The sequence below is a fragment of the Chenopodium quinoa genome, unplaced genomic scaffold (genome assembly GCF_001683475.1).
Source record: "Chenopodium quinoa cultivar QQ74 unplaced genomic scaffold, ASM168347v1, whole genome shotgun sequence".
In the NCBI taxonomy this organism is placed as follows: domain Eukaryota; kingdom Viridiplantae; phylum Streptophyta; class Magnoliopsida; order Caryophyllales; family Amaranthaceae; genus Chenopodium; species Chenopodium quinoa.
This window is the reverse complement of record NW_018742244.1, coordinates 2,272,377-2,295,226: the sequence shown is the minus strand read 5'-3', so window position 1 is coordinate 2,295,226 and position 22,850 is coordinate 2,272,377. Positions and strand designations below refer to the sequence as shown.

Genomic DNA, 22,850 nt, shown 5'->3' with positions numbered 1-22,850 from the left:
CCAAATCGATAATAATTTAAACCGAGCCGAAACTGATTTGTTGGCCAATTGCACCGATTTAATTATCATAACCTTTTTAAAATGCAAAGAAGATAAAAATAGGAGTGTTATTAGTTGTCTACAAATCAACCTTTTAATTCGAAATTAACCCGATTCAAGTTAACGGACTAGACGCACAGACACACATTATTTTTCGGAATATTTAGTCCGCTTTCCTTCTTTTCAGAACTAGAAATTTTGAGTAGACGCTTACTTTTTCCTCTCTCTCTTTCCTCTTTGGGCAATCAGAGAAAACCTCCGACAGACGTCAATGGCGCCACAAGATGATCAACCAATTGACGCCGCCATAGATTCCGAAGCTCAGAAAAAACCTATTTCAACCATTGTTATCTTCATCGGTAATATCCTCTTTCTTCTTCGTCTTCGTCTTCAATTTTGCATTTCCAGCTTCATATATTTTGCGATTGATTGAAATTCTGACTGTTGAATTTTGGTGGTTTCTTTAGCTATGCATACCGAAGCTATGCCTCTGGTTATGCGGTTTCAACTCAAAGAAGAACACGATTCTTTGTTAGTTTTTTCGCCTCTTTTTATCTCTCTTCAATTCATTTGTGTTTTCGATTTCGATTTGCTTAATTGTACGTAATTTATCGCTGATTTTTCGGAATTGTAATCTGATTTGATTCTGAAATTGTTGTATTGTTTGCATTTGTTTTGGTCATTTTGCTGATAATTCCATAAAAATTAAGAAGAACACGATTCTTTGTTAGTTTTTTCGCCTCATTTATCTCGCTTCAATTCATTTATGTTTTCGATTACGATTTTGATTTGCTTAATTGTTCGTAATGAATTGCTGTTTTTGCGTAATTTTAATTTGATTTGCTCCTGAATTTGTTGTACTGTTTGCCAATTTTTGGTCATTTTGCTGATAATTCCAGAAAAAATTTAAAATAAAATTGTAGGTTTCCGAAAGGAGTTCCTTGGGTGCGCTATCATGGAATGTACAAGAATTTGCATATTAACATCGTGCAACCTGGAAAAGATCCTGCCCTAGGTGAGAGCTATCTTTCTTGATTGAAGATTTTTTTGATGTTCATGTTTCCCAGGCTTTATATTATGTTATCTGTATTTTTGTTCGTGATCACTAATTCAAGAAGTTGCTTAGAGAAACTAAAGAGGTTTGATGATTTCATATGAGTTACTACGTATATATCTTGTGTTGTACATATAATTACTCTGGTGGTAGAAAAGGTTGAAGGAAACGAAGATTTATTGGGCATCTGTGTTATAGCTGATATGTTACTCATTTGATAATAGGCTATTCATTTCATCTAATTACCGAATGAAGACTAATTGAGATTTACATTTGTATCACACGGTCTAGATTATTACTCGTATGTAGCTATGAATGTATCCGTTTCACAGTATTCTGGTGGTCTCTTTAAGGATTTTTTTTTTTTTTTGGGGGGTGGGGTGTCTTACTAGAGGACTCTTATTCTGTATTATTAGTGTATTACTGTTCTTATTACTTTATATACTACGTATAATCATATCTTTAGCACTATAATAATATCTTCTTTACTAATATTAGGGAGACTTAACCACAAAAAGTCAGATTTAATTACATTTGTAAATCTGTCTTTTAGCTTTGTTATCTTTTTGGTTATTTGTTGCTCATTTTTTTTTTAAAAAAAACTAAGCAAAGTCACCAGAGAAAAATTTAAAATAATTAACTCTGAACATTTGGTCTTTAGGTGTTGCCCACCTTTAGTAGTTATAGATAATATTCATACCTGGCTTGACTTGGATGTGGTTATGATACTTCTTTCTTAGCATTATGGGTTCATCAGCATATGTAGATGTTCCTTCATTTCTATCATGGTATTTTTAAATTTATTTCCTATAGTTTGATGACTATGTACATTGTTCCTGCTGAGTAGGGAATGCTGACCTTTTGCTATTCACGAACTTTTACATTCTAGGTGTTGATAGTGTTGGTACAGTCTCTGCGTCGCTTGTGACCTATGCAACTATTCAGGCATTGAAGCCAGACCTTATCATAAATGCAGGAACTGCTGGTGGTTTCAAGGTACATTGTGATTTTCTTTAGAATAAACTCACTGCATGCGAAGACTTGGGATTATGTTACTCAGTATTTCACTGCTTCCTAACTGCTATGAACATACTCAACATTGCTGTCAAACTTATATATATGAAGGCCTAACTCTTCTTTAAAGTGGGGATTTTATGCTTAGGATTTATGTTTATTGAGAAATTAGTATTTTCCCTCTAACAACTAATTTGAAAATATTTGTGTTCTAAAACTGCATCTCTTGACTGGTATAACTTTATTGATTAATAATTCTATTCTGTGCATTACACTATGTGAAAAAAGGAGCAACTGATATATTATTCATTACTTCTTGAAGATCAAACCCTTATTTCTTATTCTTTCAGGCAAAAGGAGCAGCCATTGGGGATGTCTTCCTTGCATCGGAGGTTGCTTTTCATGACAGAAGAATACCTATACCTGTAAGTGTCCAGTCTCTTGCACTTGACACTTTTTCAGTAACTTGCTGTTAAGGACATCTTTCATACTATTAGCAATTGGCCTGCACTGACAAAGTTTTCCTGGAACATAAAAAAGCCAGTGTTCGAGGCTGTGGCTTTTCACTTATGAGTTAGGTTGTAGTTTTTGTCGAGCTTCTTTGTGAACTAATTGCTTAGTGAGAATTTGTCTCTTACACACCATACCCTAACATTGAGACTAACCTCCTAGCTGCCATCATAAAACAAGCATAACCAAAATTTGAAGTACCAATTATAAAGTCATAGTTACTACTATTCTCCTAGCTACCATCATAAATCTAGGAGACCAAAATATATGTACAAACCATTTAAGTCATAGTATTTGCTATCCTCTTTGAATTCATTATCCTGCAACTCATGTGAAACTACCACTATGAACTATGAAGTCTTCCCTCTAGTGCTTAATGATGTAAACTTACCTGCAATCTGTGTATACGCATGATGTAATGGTTGGAGAACGCTGAGGGGCCTTTTTACAGGATCTGTTCTCATATCCCATTCATTGTAATTGTCTACACCAATACACTACACTCAGCTGATCTATTATGTTCTCCTTATTTCTCTATTTTGTTTCTTACAGGCATTAGGCATATTGTGGTTATATATTTATCACTGTCATCTTTTGGTCCAGTTGAAATGAAAATGAATTGTTCAAACAGCACCTAGACATGCTTTTCAAACAATGTGTTTAAGTATAAAAGCAGAAAGTGCTTTAGTTTATTTTTTGATGCAAAGTATCCTGTCGGGTTCAAATGTCCTGGTTGCGTTTCACATCACTGCTTGATTTTTTAACCAAAATTCTGTATACATATGCAGGTTTTTGATCTATATGGGGTTGGTCTGCGACAAGCCTTCTCTGCATCTAACATCTTGAAGGAGTTAAATTTGAAGGTAATAATTGATATTATTAGTTCTGAAGGATCAAACTAAGTATTAAGACAATTAGACAATAATGGATTTAAGATCTAATTGAAATCTTCTGTTCCTTACTGGCTAATAATTTATAGTTTTGCAGAAAATTTGCTCTTCAACTTGTCATTCTATTGTCATATTTTATAGGATTCTTGACACTTAGATATCACCATATAGCTCTGTGCTCACTTTTGCTGTTATAAATCTTTGCAAAGGGCTGCATTTTGGGAAGCAGGGGGTCAGATTTACTGTGTATCGGAAAATTTACCTTCCAACTTTTGTTTCAATATGTAGCATTTATCTATCTACTTTTGGGTTTGACTTGTCCAAGTATTGTAGCAAATGGATTTGGAGTTTACCTGCTTGGACACTGTATCATGCTAAGAATAGAGTTTACTTTTGCTTTGAATCCATCCATGTAGGCAAGGATGTAGTGTACTAGTGTAAAATACAAAATAATAATAAGTAAATAAGTAAATAAATAAGAGCAGTAAATTTTACATTGCTATGCGAGATAGGAGAGGGACCAAATTTTATGTCACATTCATACTTGTCTTGTTGAATATGTACAAGGTGGCTTTAGCTCCCCTACTGTCCTCCAAATTTGGAATTTTTTCCATTTTTTAGTTTTCCCAAGGTGCTGTTAATAATTCCCTAAAATGAAAATCCTATATGCATGTCAAATAGGCTTTGCAATAAATATGTAATCCTGTACATTTCATGTATTTTCAATGTTTTACTGTTAAAACTTATTTGAAACAAGGAAGTATGACTTGCATCAATCATTAACTTTTTAACACTGTGGATTATGCTCTGGCATAATTTGTCAGGCTAAAGTCACCAGGCACAAGGCCATCTAATGTGCAAAGGATACCCTTACCATTTGTTATGTACTCTGTATATAACAGTTGTGTTTGTGATCATTAGGATTTTAGAAATTATAATACTTGAGATGATTTCAGAAAAACTTCTAATGGGATCTTTCCTGATGTTTCAGCTTGGAAGACTGTCAACTGGTGATTCGCTAGACATGTCCCCACAAGATGAAGCTTCAATCACCGCAAATGATGCCACACTGAAGGACATGGAGGTAATCTCTCCTTGAAATTATTGATGTGTTATTCTAAATGGCACGATTTTTTAAAAAATACGCCTGATTATTAGATAATATAGATGAATTAGAAGACAGATTTCAATGACTTCTATTATCCCCCATCAGTATCTTTTATGCTTTCACGATTACAAATTGCAGAATCTGTGGTTGATATCATAATAATTATCCATTATCACCCTAGTAGCTTTGTAACTGGCTGCCCACAAATAGACAGTATGAAATTATGCAACCAGATCTTGAAAAGATTTAGGATTGATGATGGAGTAGGGAGGGACGTGAACATGGCTGTGGGATCACAGGACAATGACTGAAGCATCAAAAGCAGCCAATCTATACCTTTATTCAGTTTTTTCTGGATTGCAATTTCTATTTATAAGGCGTTCTCGTCAGTATTACTGAACTCTTGATGCTGGTTACAGGGTGCTGCTGTTGCATATGTGGCTGAGCTCCTAAAAGTGCCAGCTATATTTCTGAAGGCAGTGACAGATATTGTTGATGGTGATAAGCCTACTGCAGAGGAGTTCTTGCAAAATTTGGCTGGCGTCACTGCTGCTCTTGATGATACTATCGCTAAAATGGTTGATTTTATCAATGGGAAGAGTCTATTGGAACTCTGAGGTTTCCCTTCATCGCCATTCTTTGCAATTCCTTGACAGAAACACGAAGTTTGTATGAGCTCTCGTGGTAATTGTCCTATTAAGACAGCACAACTCAAAGGTGCATTAACTTCTAGTTTTTAGTGTTGGGGTTTAGGGGTTTGCTGGTCTTCAGAGGTGTTTTTACAGAAACTTTTCACCACACATAGATAAAGTAAAGTATACTCTTTTAGATGGTCCTGCAATTCAGATTGTAGTATTCAAAGTACATTCTCAGTTTTTACCACTATTACCAGTATGATGTTTAGTTGGTTTACTCGTTACAATATGATAAATCAAAAATGACATTGAACAATTTTTTAATATTGTCATACTCTATGGCCTTTGTTGTAATCAGTAATTGTCACTGGGCATCGCAGTGGGTTCTTCCTGTCAGTTCAACGTCTGGCTGGCACTGCCACATGTAGTGGTCAAGGCACCGAGCCTAGGCTGAGGTCAAACACATTTGTTTTAGACTTGAAAACAAATTTTGAAAATTATAATTTTTTTTTAAGAAGAATTAAGTTATTATCATTTAGTCAAAGGAAATTTTTTAGGCTTAATTGAAACAAATTTCTCATTTCTTATTGCTTCTCTCTCTTTCGGCCTATTTTATGTATGACCGGTTGTACTTTGAGTATGGCATAATTGTTGTTTTTTCTTTGTCCATGACTTATATCTTGCGGGCACATCCGTACATATTGGTCATAGGGCTAAACTTCCTCTGTACAAATAATACTACCTTCGTTACAGTTACAGGTTATGATCGTTGTACATAACCTGTAACGGAGGTAGTAGTTTAAAAAAAATTGTCCACCTTCAACTACAAAATTTTTGCAGAACCTAACTGCTTCACCAAAATCATACCTTCAAAGACACAATAAAGGATTAATTTGAAAGAGCACGAAGTTTATGCTGCTTAACCACTTTTTATATGATAATTACAAGAATGCAGACCTAAAAATCTTTCTACACCTCTCTCACAATAATTGCTTTACAAGAATTATTTACTTTATTTTATATTCTGAAGCCTACTATATATGCTAACTTTCGATATATAAATGCCCAGAACTCTTTCAAGAGATCAATACATTTTTCTAGAGCTTATTTATCAATTTTCAGATCACCTAGAGCTTATTTATCAAAAGCCGAAAATTCATAAGTTTGTGGTACTTGGTTAATTGAAGTATGGGAATACAAGATATCAAAATTGATGCAATGTCAAAGAAGGCTACCCCAGGAAAAGCAACCATTCTTGCCCTTGGTAAAGGTTTCCCTCACCAACTTGTAATGCAGGAGTTTCTGGTTGATGGATACTTCAGGAACACCAATTGTGATGATCCTGAACTCAAAGAGAAGCTTAATCGCCTTTGTAACTCTCTCCCTCCCTCTCTATCTCTTTCGACGTTACCATTTAATGAATGAAATAGTCGAATTATCAACAATAACTTAAAGAATTAGAATCAACCATAAAAAAAATGCCAACATAAATATTTCTTACGTCTGTCAATTCCATTTTTTTTTTTTTTTTTTAAAAAAATCACCGAATTTTCAAATTTGTATACTTAGATTACTTTTTAGCTGATTAACAGGGTTGAACTTGGTATATTGTAGGCAAAACAACAACAGTGAAAACAAGGTATGTTGTAATGTCAGAAGAGATCCTAGATAAGTATCCAGAGTTAGCAATTGAAGGCCGGCCCACTGTAACACAAAGGCTTGACATTTGTAATGAGGCTGTGACCCAAATGGCAATTGAGGCCTCTCAGGCCTGTATTGCAAAATGGGGCAGGCCCGTTTCTGACATAACCCACTTGGTATATGTGTCCTCTAGTGAGGCCCGTTTACCCGGTGGGGACATCTACCTTGCTAAAGGGCTCGGGCTCAAGCCCGAAACAAATCGGGTTATGCTTTATTTTGCGGGTTGCTCCGGTGGTGTTGCGGGGCTCCGAGTGGCCAAGGATATAGCTGAAAATAACCCAGGTAACTTTTTACTTTAAAGTTTGTCATACAGTATGTGCCTAAAGTTTAGCTATATAGCCATATAGGTGTAATGTTTAGTTAGGAAAAAATTGTAACATTTTTAACTATGTTTTGAGTCTTGACACGTTAATTTAACATAAGTTATAACACTTTTTATCGTCTGAACCTAAAACATCTACTGAGTAGTATTATGTGTTATTATGGATATAACATGATTTAAACAACGAATTTCATTGATAGGTAGCAGGGTCTTACTTGCAACTTCAGAAACAACAATTATAGGGTTTAAGCCACCAAGTGCTACTAGACCATATGATCTAGTTGGGGTGGCATTATTTGGAGATGGAGCCGGGGCAATGCTAATCGGATCAGACCCAGATCCTATCATCGAAAGACCACTTTTCGAGCTCCACACAGCCATCCAGCATTTCTTACCTGATACTGAGAAGATCATTGATGGTAGGCTAACAGAGGAGGGCATAAGTTTCAAGCTAGACAGAGCATTACCTCAAATAATTGAAGATAATATCGAAGATTTTTGTGGTAAGTTAATGGACACTATAGGATTGTCTAACAAGGACTACAACAAAATATTTTGGGCAGTGCACCCTGGAGGACCGGCAATCTTAAACAGGCTCGAAAAAAGGCTAGATTTGTCACCGGAAAAATTAATTGCTAGTCGACGTGCTCTGGCTGATTATGGTAATGCTAGCAGCAATACAATTGTGTATGTGATGGAGTATATGATGGAAGAAAGCAAAAAATTGAAGAATGAACCTAAGAATGATGAAGAATGGGGCTTAATATTGGCTTTTGGTCCTGGTGTTACATTTGAGGGTATTGTTGCTAAGAATCTTACTATGTGAACAAATATTATGTAACACTTAATAATGTGCATCAAATGCTGGACTGTTTATTGTTATAATGTTAAAGTCTGAAACTGCTAAGTTTCTGTATTGGTTTAATGTTCAATTTGCATGACAGATTGAAGTTGACTATATTGTGACAATATTGATTATAAATCAGTTCTTTGTACCCTTCACAAATCTATATTACTCCAAATATTATGTTACAAGACTTAAAAAAGTGGTGGATCCAAGAAAATAATAATAATAATAATAATAATAATAATAATAATAATAATAATAATAGTTTGTCTAAAGTTTTCAAATTTTTATACTAGTAAGAAAAATTATATAAAGTTCAAAATGAAGGTAATTGACCGTACAAGGTCAGATGTCATAATTTATCAGTTTTATTAGATTTGTTCTTAATTTCAACGTTACATTTTAAAATAGGGAAAAGATATACACAAAATTTCCAAAAGAACCTCAAATTTAATATGAGTACATTATAATCAAAATTCAATTCTAAATCCGATACAATTTGAACACGATTATAATTCAAGCAAAAATAATAAATATGGAGCATGAAATTAAACAATGGGGCACATCAATTAGCTGTTAAAGATTTGATTTGTTGAAAAAATCTGGCTTCAATATTTTAAAATTTTGTCTTTCATGTATCCACTATTGGTCTATTACACTTGTAAATTTATTTTGTCCAAATTAAAGTGGTGGAAGCAAAATGGTCCCAATGACCCATATTTGCATGTTTTATTAGTCAAATGCAACGTTCTTTAGTAATCAGCAGTAAGTGAGTTAGAAAGTTAGAAAGAATATTCCATTCAAGCAATTAATGTAAAATTCAAGCAACTTCCTTTACTTTTCTTCAAGTTGACTTCATAAATTAATTTGATCACAGTGTAAATAATGTGTAATGAATCTAAGATGTTTTGAGTAATACGAGGATACATCAATACATAAAACGACCAGATATATACTCAATTATTAATCAGACATATTTCTATTATGATGTAGTACAATGCAATATAGATTTGGACTGTCTCATTAATCTAATACTATATGGTATTCTATAAATAGGTAAAAAAAATAAAAATAAAAAACACTGTTCAAGTTGATCAAGTTTATAAATCGACGACGATTATAATTTATATTTTATACTGTATGTCGCTGTTATTGTATTGGTGCGATCTGTTATACATTTTGTGAACCCTAATCCACGATCCAACAAGTATATATAATTTGATTTCTCATTCACAATTGCTTTGAAATTATTGAACCTCCAACAAAATGGTTAATGTTAACGTACACAGATCTAATATAAGTCTAGAACATAGTGTAGAAAAATAAATTTATCTCTCGGAACATATATTACCAAATACCAATGCAATCTAAGCAAGTAGCTAGAATTATCTGAATGAAAAATTAAAAATTGTAGGAGTATCAGGCTAGTCGTGTTAACTGACATTCAAGTATAAATAGATACTTTAATATAGTACAATGTAAGAATGTAGCCAATGAAATTAAGGGCCTGCTCACATTTACTTAATTTCAGTTCAGCTCCAATTAGTTTAGTTCAGTTCAGTTTAGTTCAGTTCAGTTCAGCTCAGTTCAGTAAATGTGAACAAGCCCTAAGTCAAATTCTTTCATTAATCTCTCCCTTCCCTTTGTTTACTTCACTAATATCAATCATCATTAAACAAACTAGATACAAAAAACTACCCTAGAATATAAAAATCCCATTTGTATTTCCACCTACTTTATAATCATTAAGAAATAAAATGAGTAACCACTATGTCAAAATTTGGTTGTGCAAATGCACTGATAGAGTATAAAAATATATTCTTAAACCTTAACCATCAATTTAGAATTTTGATTAAGTTGATCCGTTAACAGAATATCAAGAGCCAAATTGATATAAAGGTCACGAGTTCAAATCTGATTTGAATCGCCGCTTAAGTTTTTTTATTGAGTTGGTCAAAGAACACAAACAAATACAGCTTGTATTAAAATCATGAAACCTACATACAACGAAATGGATGGGCATATGCAATGCTGTATTTGAGTGGTCTACAACTTAAAAAAGAAAGCAATGTAACAATAATTAGATTTATATGATCTAAGTGCCTTTTATTTTTGTACTCGTAACTTTGTTTCAAAGATTCCATCACATTTCTCACATGCTATATGTCAGGCAACTAAGAATTTGTACAAATTGCTAGACAAAGTTAAATGGGGTTCAGAGATAAAAAGAAGTACGGAGTATTTGATCGACAACAAAAAGGCAAAAGAGATATTCACTCATATAATGCTGTCAAATTTCAAATCGAAATCGTTTAACTGCCCGAAACCGACCGATCCAAATGAGAACCGAACCGATTAAAAACCGATTTTGTAAAACCGAAAACCGACCCGAACTGTATTTAAGTAAACCCGAAACCGAACCGATCCGAATAATGTCAAACCGTATAAGAACCGGACCAGTTAACAAACCGAACCAATTCTAAACCGAACCGAAAGCAAACCGAACCGAAAAAGAACCGAACTGTTTCTAACCCGAAACCGTTTTCAATCCGAAACCGTTTGAACCGAGGTAAAAATCGTTTACACCAAACCGTTAACAAACTGCAACCCGTTTGCATCGAACCGTTTATAAACCAAACCACTTACAAACCGAATCGTCTATAAATCAAACTGTAATTTCGACGTCACAATAACTCATCAAATCATGATTATGACACATCAATTAGTTGATTGAATAAGAAGCAGCTAATAATGTGATAGTAAAGCAACAATAATTCATTAATACACTAAACTTTTATAATCTACGTTAATTCGTAATAAACTAGTAAGATCAATATGACTAAACATCAAATAACATGATATGTATTTTTGAAATCGATGAGAATTTGTATATAATATAATGCCTAATGCCTAAATATGAAGTGATGAAGTTTCGGCTTGATATAAAACTTGTTAACCAGCAAAAGGTTAGCAAGTACTATGAAACTTCAAACCAAAATCGTTTAACTGCCCGAATCCAAACGACCCGATTAAAAACCGACTTTTTTGAAATAAAAAACTGTTCCGAACCATAATTTAGTAAATGTGAAATGGAACTGATCCGAATAACGTTAAATCGTATAAAAGGCAAACCCGTTAACAAACCGAACCAAAATAAAACTGAACCGAAAAAGAGCCGAACCGTTTCTAACTCGAAACCGTTTCCAACCCAAAACTGTTTGAAACGGTATAAAAACCATTTACACCAAACCGTTAACAAACTGCAACCCGGCTGTACCGAACCATTTACTTCCCGAACCGTTTACAACCCGAACCGAATTAAAACCGCTCAAGAATAAACCGAAACCGAATCGAACCGATAAGTATTTAAACCGAACTGAAACCGACCCGCGAGACACTTAAACCGATTTCAAACCGACCCGATTTAATACCGAATCGATTCCAAACTGAACCGAATCCGAACTGTCAAACCGTTTTGACATTGCTACACTCATCATATGTTAATATGTTTATGTATCACTTTTTTGTCTCCTCTTTGCTTTGAATATAATTTAGAGGTGTCTTGCAAAAAGATTATTCTGCCCATCAATTGAACTTTGCTAGATCATCATATGTAGCACCACTACTACCCTTTTGAACCATATTCTCTTTGCTGTAGTAGTGTCACTTAAGTCATCTACGGAATACGAGTGCATTATTACAGTACACTTCAGAAATCAAAGGATCAAAGGGAAGGACGAGATTTGAATCCATAGTTATTCATATCGGATTTTGTATACTTGTCTTAACCAAATGATTAAGGTTATGATAAAATGGTCTTATATAAACAACTATTCCAAGATTGCATGTTTTCACTATCAATCCAATGCAACATAATTTCGAAATAGCCACATAGTTAAACCCAAACTTGTTCTTGGAATTTTATAGATCTATAGATAGGCCTCTTATGGTTCCAAACTAATTTATATAATCCTAAGAGACACCCCACACATTTACTTTCGGGAAAACTTTTGAAATTGGCTCAAAAGCATGGATTATGCATCAGTTTTGTACAATTTTGGAGTTGTACAGACACGAATATAAAAATATTGATGGTATAATGTTGTTCATGGACCCACAACATCCTGGCATGTTAATCCATTTGGGTGGTTTTTTTGTCTCCTTAGTGACCAAGGATACAAAGGTACAACCTATAGAAGTGATCCTACACAAGTGTGGTCGTTGGGTGGTTGAAACTAGAATTATCAATTCGGGTAAACGGGTCATATTTGGGTCGGTAAGAGTGGGGGGTCAACTTGGATCGGGTCAATTCGGATTAATTCCATAACCTATGCGAGTCGGGTTTGGGTTGGGTCATGCTTGAGTCGGGTCATGTCGGGTCATACTTCTTATCGGGTTTAGGTCGGGTTAATAACATGTCGGGTTACATTCGGGTCGGATGAACAATAGATCAGGTTTAATTCGGGTTTTCACGGGTTAGGGTAATCCTCAAGTTCGAGTCACGTTCGGTTCAAGTCAATAATTTGCGGGTTAGAATCAGGTCGGGTTATTCTCGAGTTTGAGTCGGGTTCGGTTCAAGTTAATAATTTGCTAATTATAATCAGGTCGGGTCATTCTCGGGTTTAAGTCGGGTTCGGTTCAAGTCAATAATTTGCGGGTTATAATCAGGTTGGTTCATTTCCAAGTCGGGTCATTCTCGAATTCAAGTCGGGTTATGTTCAAGTCAATAATTTGCAGGTTACAATCAGGTCAGGTCATTTCCAAGTCAGGTCATCTTCGGGTTCAACTAACTATAAATAGATAATTATCATTTTTATCAAGCTAATTATAATTTAGGAAGATAATTATATCCTTTGACCATACAACAAATATATACTATATTTAACTCTTAAATTTGAGGATGATGCTCCTTTCTTTTGCTATCCTGGACCGACTTGGTCTCCTCAAAAAAAATGCTTTGATCAACAATAATAAGGAGGTCTAAATTGAATTTAAGGTGATTTAAAATCGGTCAGGAGCAATTTGGGTTGAATTTAGATCGGGTCAATAACAAGTCATGTTAATTTCGAGTCGGGTTAGTAACAGATCGGGTTGAATTTTTGGGTCGGGAAAGTAATAGGTCTGGTAAAATTCGCGTCGGGTCAATAACAAGTCGGGTTGATTTCGGGTCAGGTTTGTAACAAGTTGGGTTATATACGGGTCGGGTTAGGAACGGGTCGAGTTGAAATTAAGTCAGGCTAGAAACAAGTCGGGTTAAATTCGGGTTTTAACGGGTTAAAACGGGTTAGGGTCAATTTCGTTTCTAGTCGGGTTCGGTGCAAGTTAATTAAATTGGCCGTTGTAAACCGGTAAATCAATGCAAGTTGCAAACTGATAAATTGGCCGTTTAACAGCAAATTGGATGGTTCCAAACACCTAATTGGACTCCCGTAGGCCCGTAGGGTATTAAGGACCATGATAAACATTTAGCCAATTTTTATTTCCGGGCAAAAAAAAGTCAAAAAATTCCAAAATTGAAGGCTAATATACATCCACGCTTTTTGAGAATTTTTTGAGGTTTCGATGCCTGGTGTACGTCGAAAAATCTTGAAATTCTATGGAATACATCTCGGGGTCATATTATGCCGTTTGGAACCATATATGATCATTATATGTTGTCGTCATAAAGTTCGTAGTATGCTTGAGTTCATAAAATTCGTGCAAGTTATAAACCGGTAAATTAGCCGTTTAAAGGCAAAAATTGGATGGTTCCACCAACCCAATTGGACTTCCGAAAGGTATTAGGGACCATGGTAAACATTTCAACAATTTTTATTTCCGGGCAAAAAAAGTCAAAAAATTCCAAAATTGAAGACTAATATCCACGTTTTATCCACGTTTTTTGAGAAATTTTGGAGGTTTCGGGGACCGGTGTCAAAAAATCTTGAAATTCTAGGGAATACATCTAGAGGTCATATAATGCCGTTTGGAACCATATATCATCATTATTTGTTGTCATAAATGTTCGTGGTAGACTTGAGTTAATTATAAAATCGGTGCAAGTTATAAACCGGTAAATTGGTCGTTTAAAGGCAAATTTGATGGTTCCACCCATCCAATGGGACTCCTGGACAGTATTAGGGATCATGGGAAACATTACGGAAATTTTTATTTCCGGGCGAAAAAAATTCAAAAAATTCCAAAAATGAAGGTTAATATCCACGCTTTTTGAGAAATTTTTGAGGATTCGGGCCCCGGTGTTGAAAAGTCTTGAAATTCTAGGGGATACATCTCGGGGTCATGTAATACTGTTTAGAACCATTTATGATCATTATATATTGTCATAAATGTTCGTAGTACCCTTGAGTTAATGAAATCTGTGCAAGTTGTAAATCGGTAAATTGGCCGTTTAAAGGCAAAGTGGATGCTTCCACCAACCCAATTGCACTCTCGGAGGGTATTAGGGACCATGGTAAACATTTCAACAAAAAATTTTATTTCCTGGCAAAACAAGTCAAAAAATTCCAAAATTTAAAACTAATATCCACGCTTTTTGAGAAATTTTGGAGGTTCCAGGGCTCGGTGTCAAAAACTCTTGAAATTCTAAAGGATTAATCTCAGGATCATATAATGCCATTTGGAACCATATATGATCATTATTTGTTGTCATCAATGTTCGTGGCAGACTTGAGTTAATGAAATCGGTGCAAATTGTAAACCGGTAAATTGGTCGTTTAAATGCAAATTGGATGGTTCCACCCACCCAATGGGACTCCCGGACGGTATTTGGGATCATGGTAAATATTTTGGCAATTTTTATTTCCGGGCAAAAAATAGTCAAAATTTTCAAAATTGAAGGCTAATATCCACGATTTAGAGAAATTTTGGAGGATTCGAGGCCCGGTATCGAAAAGTCTTGAAATTATAAGGGATACATCTTAGGGTCATATAATGTCGTTTGGAACCATTTATGATCATTATATGTTTTCATAAATGTTCGTGGTAGGCTTGATTTAATGAAACCGGTGCAAGTTGTAAACTGGTACATTGGCCGTTTAAAGGCAAATTGGATAGTTTGTTCAACCCACCCAATTGGACTCCCAGAGGTTTTGAGGGACCATGGTAAAAATTTTGCCAAATTTTATTTTAATTTCGTGCGAAAAAAAGTCAAAAAATTCCAAAATTGAAGGCTTATCCACGCTTTTTGAGAAATTTTAGAGGTTTGTGGCACAGTGTTGAAAAGCTTTGAGATTTTAAGGAATACATCTCGGGGTCATATAATGACGTTTGGAACCATATATGATCATTATATGTTGTCATAAATGTTCGTGGTAGGCTTGATTTAATAAAATCGGTGCAAATTATAAACCGGTAAATAAGCCATTTAAAGACAAATTGGATGGTTCCACCCACCCAATTGGTCTCCTAAGGGGTATTAGGGACTATGGTAAAAATTTGGGCAATTATTATTTTCGGGCGAAAAAAGTAAAAAAATTCCAAAAATAAAGGCTAATATCCACGCTTTTTGAGAAATTCTGGAGGTTTCGGGCCTGGTATTGAAAAGTCTTGAGATTCTAGGGAATACATCTCGGGGTCATATAATGTCGTTTGGAACCACATATAATGTCGGGTTAAATTCGGGTTTTGACGGGTTAAAACTGGTTTGGGTCAATTTCGATTCAAGTCGAGTTCGATTCAGGTCAATAATTTACGGGTTACATTCGGGTCGGGTCATCTCCAGGTCTGTTCATGTTCGGGTTCGGGTCTCACATACTCGGGTCAACTCGGGTCTAGGATTGGTTTCAGGTCGGGTTTGGGTCACCATTTTTCCGGGTTCAGACGGGTCGGTTAATAATCGGGTTTGAGTCGGTATTTCTGGTCAGGTCAACTTTTGACAGCTCTAGTTGAACCTTATACTTTGTTTTTATAATTCCTTCATTAACTCAATGCCACCACGAGACTTTATGTTTGTAATCTTGTATATATAACTGATTGATGGTCATTTATATATGGTTCCAAACAATATTGTATACCAGTGAAGAGCGAGGAAATGAACACATGCATACATATTGAGCTAGGCATGTGATATGAATTACTTGAATTTGTTTATGTCATAGTCCTCATAGATTTATGGCTCAATGTATGGGATATCATGTTATTATGATATTATCTGCCTTAGATATTTAATTTTTGTCATCACAAAATAAAAAACTTTCGGTACAACGAACAGAATACAATAATGCCAAAAAAAAAAAAAAAAAAAAAAAAGAACAATATGGGAGAGAATAACTAAATAACTAATGTATATACAGAGTTAAAATTATGCCATACGAAGTTGCAAAAAATTTGCATAGGGTCCTTCGTCCACTTGATCACTTCAATTCCCACTAACAATTGGTTTAACTAAATGTTCATAACACGAAACTAGTGTCCTTTTAATTAGTCTTTTAACCTTTTGATGAAATAAAGAATCAAGCTAATCTCACTGACCTATTATTTTGGAGATATTATTTAATTATCTATTAATTAATGACTGAACAACAAGAAAGTTAAGATTGTTAGGCCAGTTTGTCAAAATATATAGTACTACAATGTGTACAGTGTACTATAGTTGATACATTCACGTTCTTATCATCTCTCCTTTCAATTCTAAGCAATATATTGTTTGCTCAATTAATTTACAAGTTGTCGTACACCTATACTGCTAGTTCAAAGAACTCTTTTTTATAAGACAATCACCGTCCAAATAGGAAGATCAAACTTTTACTGTACGTTTCCATAAACGTGTCAATTAACTTCAGTACACTACTTTTAACGAGAATGTATGAAAAAGACGTATGCACAATAATTAAGACGGAGAAAAGTTTGTTTGAACGAACTAACACATATCTCATTATTTCAACGAATGTTACAAATGAAAAAGAAATTTAGTACAAAGGGATAATAATTGCTACTCTTATTTTTGAGTAACAGTAAATATAAGCTTAGCTTAATTTAAACAAATTAAACATAAATTTAAGGGGTAATAATTGTATTAAATTAATTAAGGGCACTTGCGTTTGCCATCGCGAGTGGTCAAACTAGCATAGCATTCACATTTATCGTAGTTGCCGTAAGTACCTGGTGGCACGCAGTTGCACCTTTTGCAACAACTTCCACACGCTCTTTGGCATAGATTTGGCCTGCTTGATTTGCTACACCTTACTAAACATGCTGCATCACAATCTGTCAAAGAAAAAAAATTTACGTTTACATTAGATTTTTCTCAAGGTAGCAAGATACTGATAGGTAAGATAGCTAAAAGTTGAAATATTAAACACTGGATAATGCTAAAGGAGATGTGTCACTTGTATTAATCGAGAATGTACTATGTAATTATTACATTTTGATACAATGTTATAAGTGTAATTTTTAATTCGTTTGAAAAAAAAAACCGTGTCTTGTGGTGAACTTAATTGATTAGTACTTTTTTTTTTTTTTAGGGAAAAATGCATGGATCTAGCAATAATATTATGAAGGAAAGCCGTCCAAATAATAAATTATGAGAACATACTACGTATATACCTATGAATCCACCGGGTGCCGGACTTATAACGCTACCAGCAGGCTGCATGGTCAAACAAACGGTAAAATCAGTCAAACAATAACAGAAATGCAATTGTTACTCATTTATGTATAACCAATACTATTTTTTCTTTTTTAAATCCGTTCAATCAATATTAAACAATAATAAATGTTTTCAAACATACACAAGACAAAATCATTTGCCAAGAACTCAGTTTTAATCAATTAAAATTAGTTAAAATGAATAAGAATGCCTTGATAATCTCTGTACAAATTAAATAACATGCATGTAAATAGCATAATTAAGTGGATTTAAAAAAAATATGCTGTATTTAATTTGTTCATCAAAATAAACTAATTTGTTTTTGTAGAAAAATAGTATACAAAGTATTCATTAATCAAAGAAAATAAAGATAAAAATCCATTTCTCACTTGTACCTAAGTTAAGAGCTCTCTCAAATGAGAAAAATGCTTTAAAAATAACTTTGAATGTACCATACATATAAATATGGCAAAAATTTATCTTACGAAAACATATATGTGTAATTATTTATCGAATGTCCCGTATAAAACTAAATATTAAAATAAACGAAGTATGTATCATACATGCGTCTATAAAATACATGTATAGCATACAAAAATAACTTTTAAGGGTAGAATACTTACCGCAGGTGTAGGTGTAGTAGCTTGGACAAATTGAATAAGGAGAGTTGAAAGAAGGAATGAAGCAATTAAAACCTTAGAAATTGCCATTGTAATAAAAAGATGCTTAATAAAATAATTAAGCAAAGAGCCAAATTAATAGAGAGTTTAGAGGAGAGAATAGTTTCAATTTGTGAGTGATACAAAAAAGTGAGCAAAAGCATGCTTATTTATAGCCCAATTTTGTTGGGGCTACTGAGGACGGTACTACTTAATTAATTAGGACGGTAGGTGACGTACTCTAGTTGTATTTTTAGTTAATTACTTAGTTGTTACTAATAAATAATTTATTTAATAAGTTCAAACTTATCTGGATTTGAGAATGTGCACATAAATCGTGTGTACCTTTACAGCTCCAACATTTGATTACTTATATCACATTGGTGTTTTAAAAAGTGTTATATTTTGACTTTTTTACACTATTTACATAATGATTTTAATTTAATTATTTTACTAATACGTAGTATATAAAAAAAATAAGTGTTATTATATATACATTGTTGGATTCGTTACAATGTATAATTTCATAATTTCAATTTTCCTGCAATTTTACTAACATATAATCAGATAAATTAATGGTCAAAGTCGTATCTCGACAAGCGTGTTTGGTCGAAATGTAACACCTATTAAAATACTGAGAGAGTATATTAGGATAAGAGAGTGAGGGATAACTCAAGTAATTAAAGTTTCCCTCCCGGTCTCAAAAGATCTTGAGATTGATTCTTATCACATGCCCTAATGGCTCTATATTAAAAAAAATTTAAAAAATAAAAAAAATAAAAAAAGCCTATAATATAAAGCATATTAATGTTTTAACTCTTGGCCTATAGTGTTTATGCAATATATATATGCCTAGTAATTTAAAATCTATTAGATCCAGACTAATTTGAATCTGAGTCAGGTCAAGTTACAATTAGCTAAAGGTAAAACTCTTGTAACAAGCTAAGTGATATCGTGTTTTTAAGTCTCAATCTTAAGAGTTTGGTTAAAACGAAACATCTCCTTTACTAAATAATCGATTCAATATTTCGATCAGACACTCCTAACTTTCTAGGTAGATATGTTCCTCATTCAAGCATACCATAGCATTATAGTAGATTAGTAGCACTAACTAGTTGGTAAAACTCTTTAAAAAAAAATGCTATCTAAAGCAAACAAAAGGCGGCCAATAATAGATTCTTTGAACACTAAATAAAGTCAAAGAAAGTATTAGTAAATTGAACAAATCCAGCTATACGATATTGAAGCACACAATGCAAGTTGATTCAAGGATACTTGTACTACATTCATGTCATTTTCTTGTCCAAATTAGTGAGGACAGAATATAGATGATTATCTTTGATTTTCACAATATTATACTAGTATAAATCTTCTTAAGAAGTCATCCTAAATGTAGGTGTGTGTTATTATAATTATCAAAGCCAATACATAGACTAGAGGTCAATCCAAAAATTATAAACTTAAATAAAATGAAAATGTTGATCATTTCTTTTTAATTTTCTTTATTTAGTTGTGTATTTATTATGAGTTTTATGAATAGACCCTAAGTTAATGGATATATTATAATCCAGCTAATAATATACTTTCAGTTACTACTGTACTCATTATGTATTGTATACAACATGTGTAGAGTGTAGTTATTTCAATCCATTCATACATAACGGATAAATATGATCTGATTTCAAGTATATATAGTTGTGCACATTTAATGAATCATCTTCATCTTCATGCAATTACTCTTGAATTAGAGTTTTCTGAGTTGGCCACCACTTTTTCTTGATTGGTTTATTGAAACACTCTATCATAATTCATAACTCATAAGTACTATTTGTAGCATTAGCCATTTATTAGTCTTGACTTGAATGTAGTATGTACACTAGTAGTACTCATTATTTCAAACAAGCAATCCCATCTAATTATTATATTTGTACTCACTTTGCAACTCTTTTAATCAACTCAACAAAGTATCTCTTCCTTTTTCTACCATGTACCTTGTCAATTTGTCATGGATGCCTTTCTTTTCTCAAACATACCAAGTCATACTGTACTACAATTACGACATCATTATAATCCTTTGTATTCACCTTATCTTATCTAAACTTATTAGAAACAGAGTAACGTACATCTGTACAAGTCAAATGACGTGTTTGTCACCTCTAACACGGGTTCGTACACTAACAACCATTGCATCAAGTAGAAAATATTGATGATGGAATATGAAGTTATCGAGATAGAGGTGGGAGGGACTTTCCAGGAATATTGCAAGCTGGCAAAAAAGAATTGATTATCTGGAGCTTAGCTGGAAAATGTAAAACGAGTACCAACAAAATAAGAGTGAGTAATGAACAATTTCTCAAATTTCAGAATTCCAAGCCCCCATTCTTCCTTCCTACTGGCCAACTGACCTACTCCCCCACTTCTTTATTGTGTTATTAGTCAAATGATCACTACTCTCACTAATGCACTGTCTGACTAAATTTTAACAAAAAAATAGTCTTAATTCCAGATTTAATACCATTTAATTAATTTACTGGTCCAATTTGGATTTTGCTTGGAATAATGTAATTTCAATGATTTTTTAGTCACAACTTGTGTTTTTCATTGCATTATATATTCAACCATTTTATACATTATGAATATGCACGGCATGCACAGTACATATAACATATACAAGAAGCTAATTAAAATTGAAAATAATACGTGAAATAATATACAGTGATCGATACTTGAATTTGTTATGTATATATTACAAAAGTCCGTAATAAATAAATATAAGGTACACTATTTAAGATCAACAAAAAATTTTAAAAAAGGTAACGTGAACTATTTACTCCCTTTATATATTTTTTATGATCTTATGTGGAATGGTACATAGAAAAACTAGAATATGATTTATTTATTTTTTTTCGAAAATATTAGGATGAAGAAAATTATTTACTTAGACCTTGAGAATCAAGTAAGGAGTACATAAGTGGATGATTTACAAAAATATAGCTTTTAAGAAACTTATTTAAGGTTTTGCATTGAAATGAAACTTATTTACGAAAATATAGTCCACGTAGGCTTGGAGATACATTTGGAGGTAATTTTTTTCTTTAGAGACAAACCGCGGTTATAGTCTAAAACCGCTACTTGAGGTAGCGGTTTGTCATTAGTACTCTAAGTAAAGATACATTTAATCAATTTATGAAGGGTAAAATCGCTACCTCAAGTAGCGGTTTTACTTTGAAAAATAATAAATTAAAATAAAATCTTATCCGAGCCTACGTGGACAGTAATTTCGTAATTAAGTTTCATTCCAACGCAAAAGTATAAATAAGTTTTAAAATAACCATACTTTCGTAAATCATCCTACATAAGTTAATTCAATATAAATTAAAGTCATTTATAAGGGAAAGGGTCGAAGTTGAATACTTGAAGCAATAAATTAAAACAAGAAAAGAATAAATTGAGCAACACCGAAATGATTCAATTCTCTTGACTTGAGTCACACCTAAATCAAATTTAGGTGATCATACTCAAATCATGTTTTTATGGTTAGTTCACGTCAATTGAAGTTAGAGATGAATATCAGTTAGTAAGCCAAGTTGTCATTAATTAATGGAAAAATTGTCCGAAATAATCCCATCTTTGAGCCGTCCGCTGAAAATAATCCCACCTTTGGATTATTTTTAAATAATCCCACCTTTATACCCATTCCGTTATAAATGGTCCCATTTTACTTGGAACCGGTTGAGCAGGTAAATTTTTTTTTAAAAGTAGAATTTACACGTGTCACTCCTTGATTAGTAAAAAAAATAAAAATAAAAAAGTAGTAAAAAAAACCACCACCGCCACCTAAGCCACCCCAATTCAGCCACCACCACCCAACCTAAACCCTAGAACCACTATCCCACCCACACCTGAAACCACCAAGCTGACCAGAATCCCACCGAGCCAAGCCAACCTAAACCCAATTACCCATTAACCCAACCCCTTAACCACATTAACCATTTAACCCAACCCCTCCTCTGTGGACGACGACGACGACGCGGTTGGAAACGGTGGAAGGGGGAGACGCGACGCGACCAGAATCTGGGGATGGGGGAAGTCGGCGCGTCAGAGCTGGGTTTAAGGGAGTTGGTGGGTTTTTCGCGGGCGGAGCCTGGGTTTAAGGGCTGGGTTTTCACAGGGGTAAGAGTGAGGGAGAGGATAGGTGGTTCATGGGAGGGGAAGGTAAGCCGGAGCTGCGTGAATAGGGTTGGCCGGTTGGGGGTTGGCTTGGTTTCGTGAGGATTCGAGGGTGGTTCATGTGGAGGTTCGTGAGGGAGGGAGGGGTTCGAGGGTGGTTCAAGGAAGGGGGTTCGACTGTGGTTCAGGGGAGGGGTGGCAGGGGAGACGGGCGCATCGGGATTGGTGGCAGGGGAGGCCGACGCGCGGTGGTTTGGCTGGTGGGTGGTTTCTAAATTAATTAATTGTTATTTTTAATTTTTAAAAAAAAAATTA

General features: G+C 34.0%; 3 protein-coding genes across 4 annotated transcripts; 2 read left to right on the top strand and 1 right to left on the bottom strand.

Moving 5' to 3' along the window:
- The first annotated feature begins 193 nt into the window (after window positions 1–193).
- Window positions 194–5,584, top strand: LOC110739875 (5'-methylthioadenosine/S-adenosylhomocysteine nucleosidase 1-like). 2 transcript variants are annotated; one of them, XM_021920357.1, is made up of 8 exons: window positions 194–398; window positions 507–570; window positions 963–1,054; window positions 1,983–2,089; window positions 2,458–2,532; window positions 3,406–3,480; window positions 4,499–4,591; window positions 5,035–5,584. In XM_021920357.1, exons 1-8 carry the CDS (start codon window positions 311–313, stop codon window positions 5,230–5,232), a joined length of 792 nt encoding a protein of 263 aa, XP_021776049.1. In that variant the 5' UTR covers window positions 194–310; the 3' UTR covers window positions 5,233–5,584. The 2 variants fall into 2 exon arrangements, with proteins under 2 accessions (XP_021776049.1, XP_021776057.1); XM_021920365.1 differs by lacking the exons at window positions 194–398; window positions 507–570 and adding an exon at window positions 762–765.
- Window positions 5,585–6,299: 715 nt separating this feature from the next.
- Window positions 6,300–8,258, top strand: LOC110739866 (type III polyketide synthase B-like). Its single transcript, XM_021920349.1, has 3 exons — window positions 6,300–6,622; window positions 6,865–7,233; window positions 7,474–8,258. The coding sequence occupies exons 1-3, from the start codon at window positions 6,439–6,441 to the stop codon at window positions 8,097–8,099; spliced, it is 1,179 nt and encodes a 392-aa protein (XP_021776041.1). The 5' UTR covers window positions 6,300–6,438; the 3' UTR covers window positions 8,100–8,258.
- Window positions 8,259–16,963: 8,705 nt separating this feature from the next.
- Window positions 16,964–18,525, bottom strand: LOC110739855 (gibberellin-regulated protein 1-like). The gene is made up of 3 exons (XM_021920340.1): window positions 18,330–18,525; window positions 17,664–17,706; window positions 16,964–17,324 (listed from the first exon to the last, which is right to left on the bottom strand). Exons 1-3 carry the CDS (start codon window positions 18,414–18,416, stop codon window positions 17,143–17,145), a joined length of 312 nt encoding a protein of 103 aa, XP_021776032.1. The 5' UTR covers window positions 18,417–18,525; the 3' UTR covers window positions 16,964–17,142.
- Window positions 18,526–22,850: the final 4,325 nt, after the last annotated feature.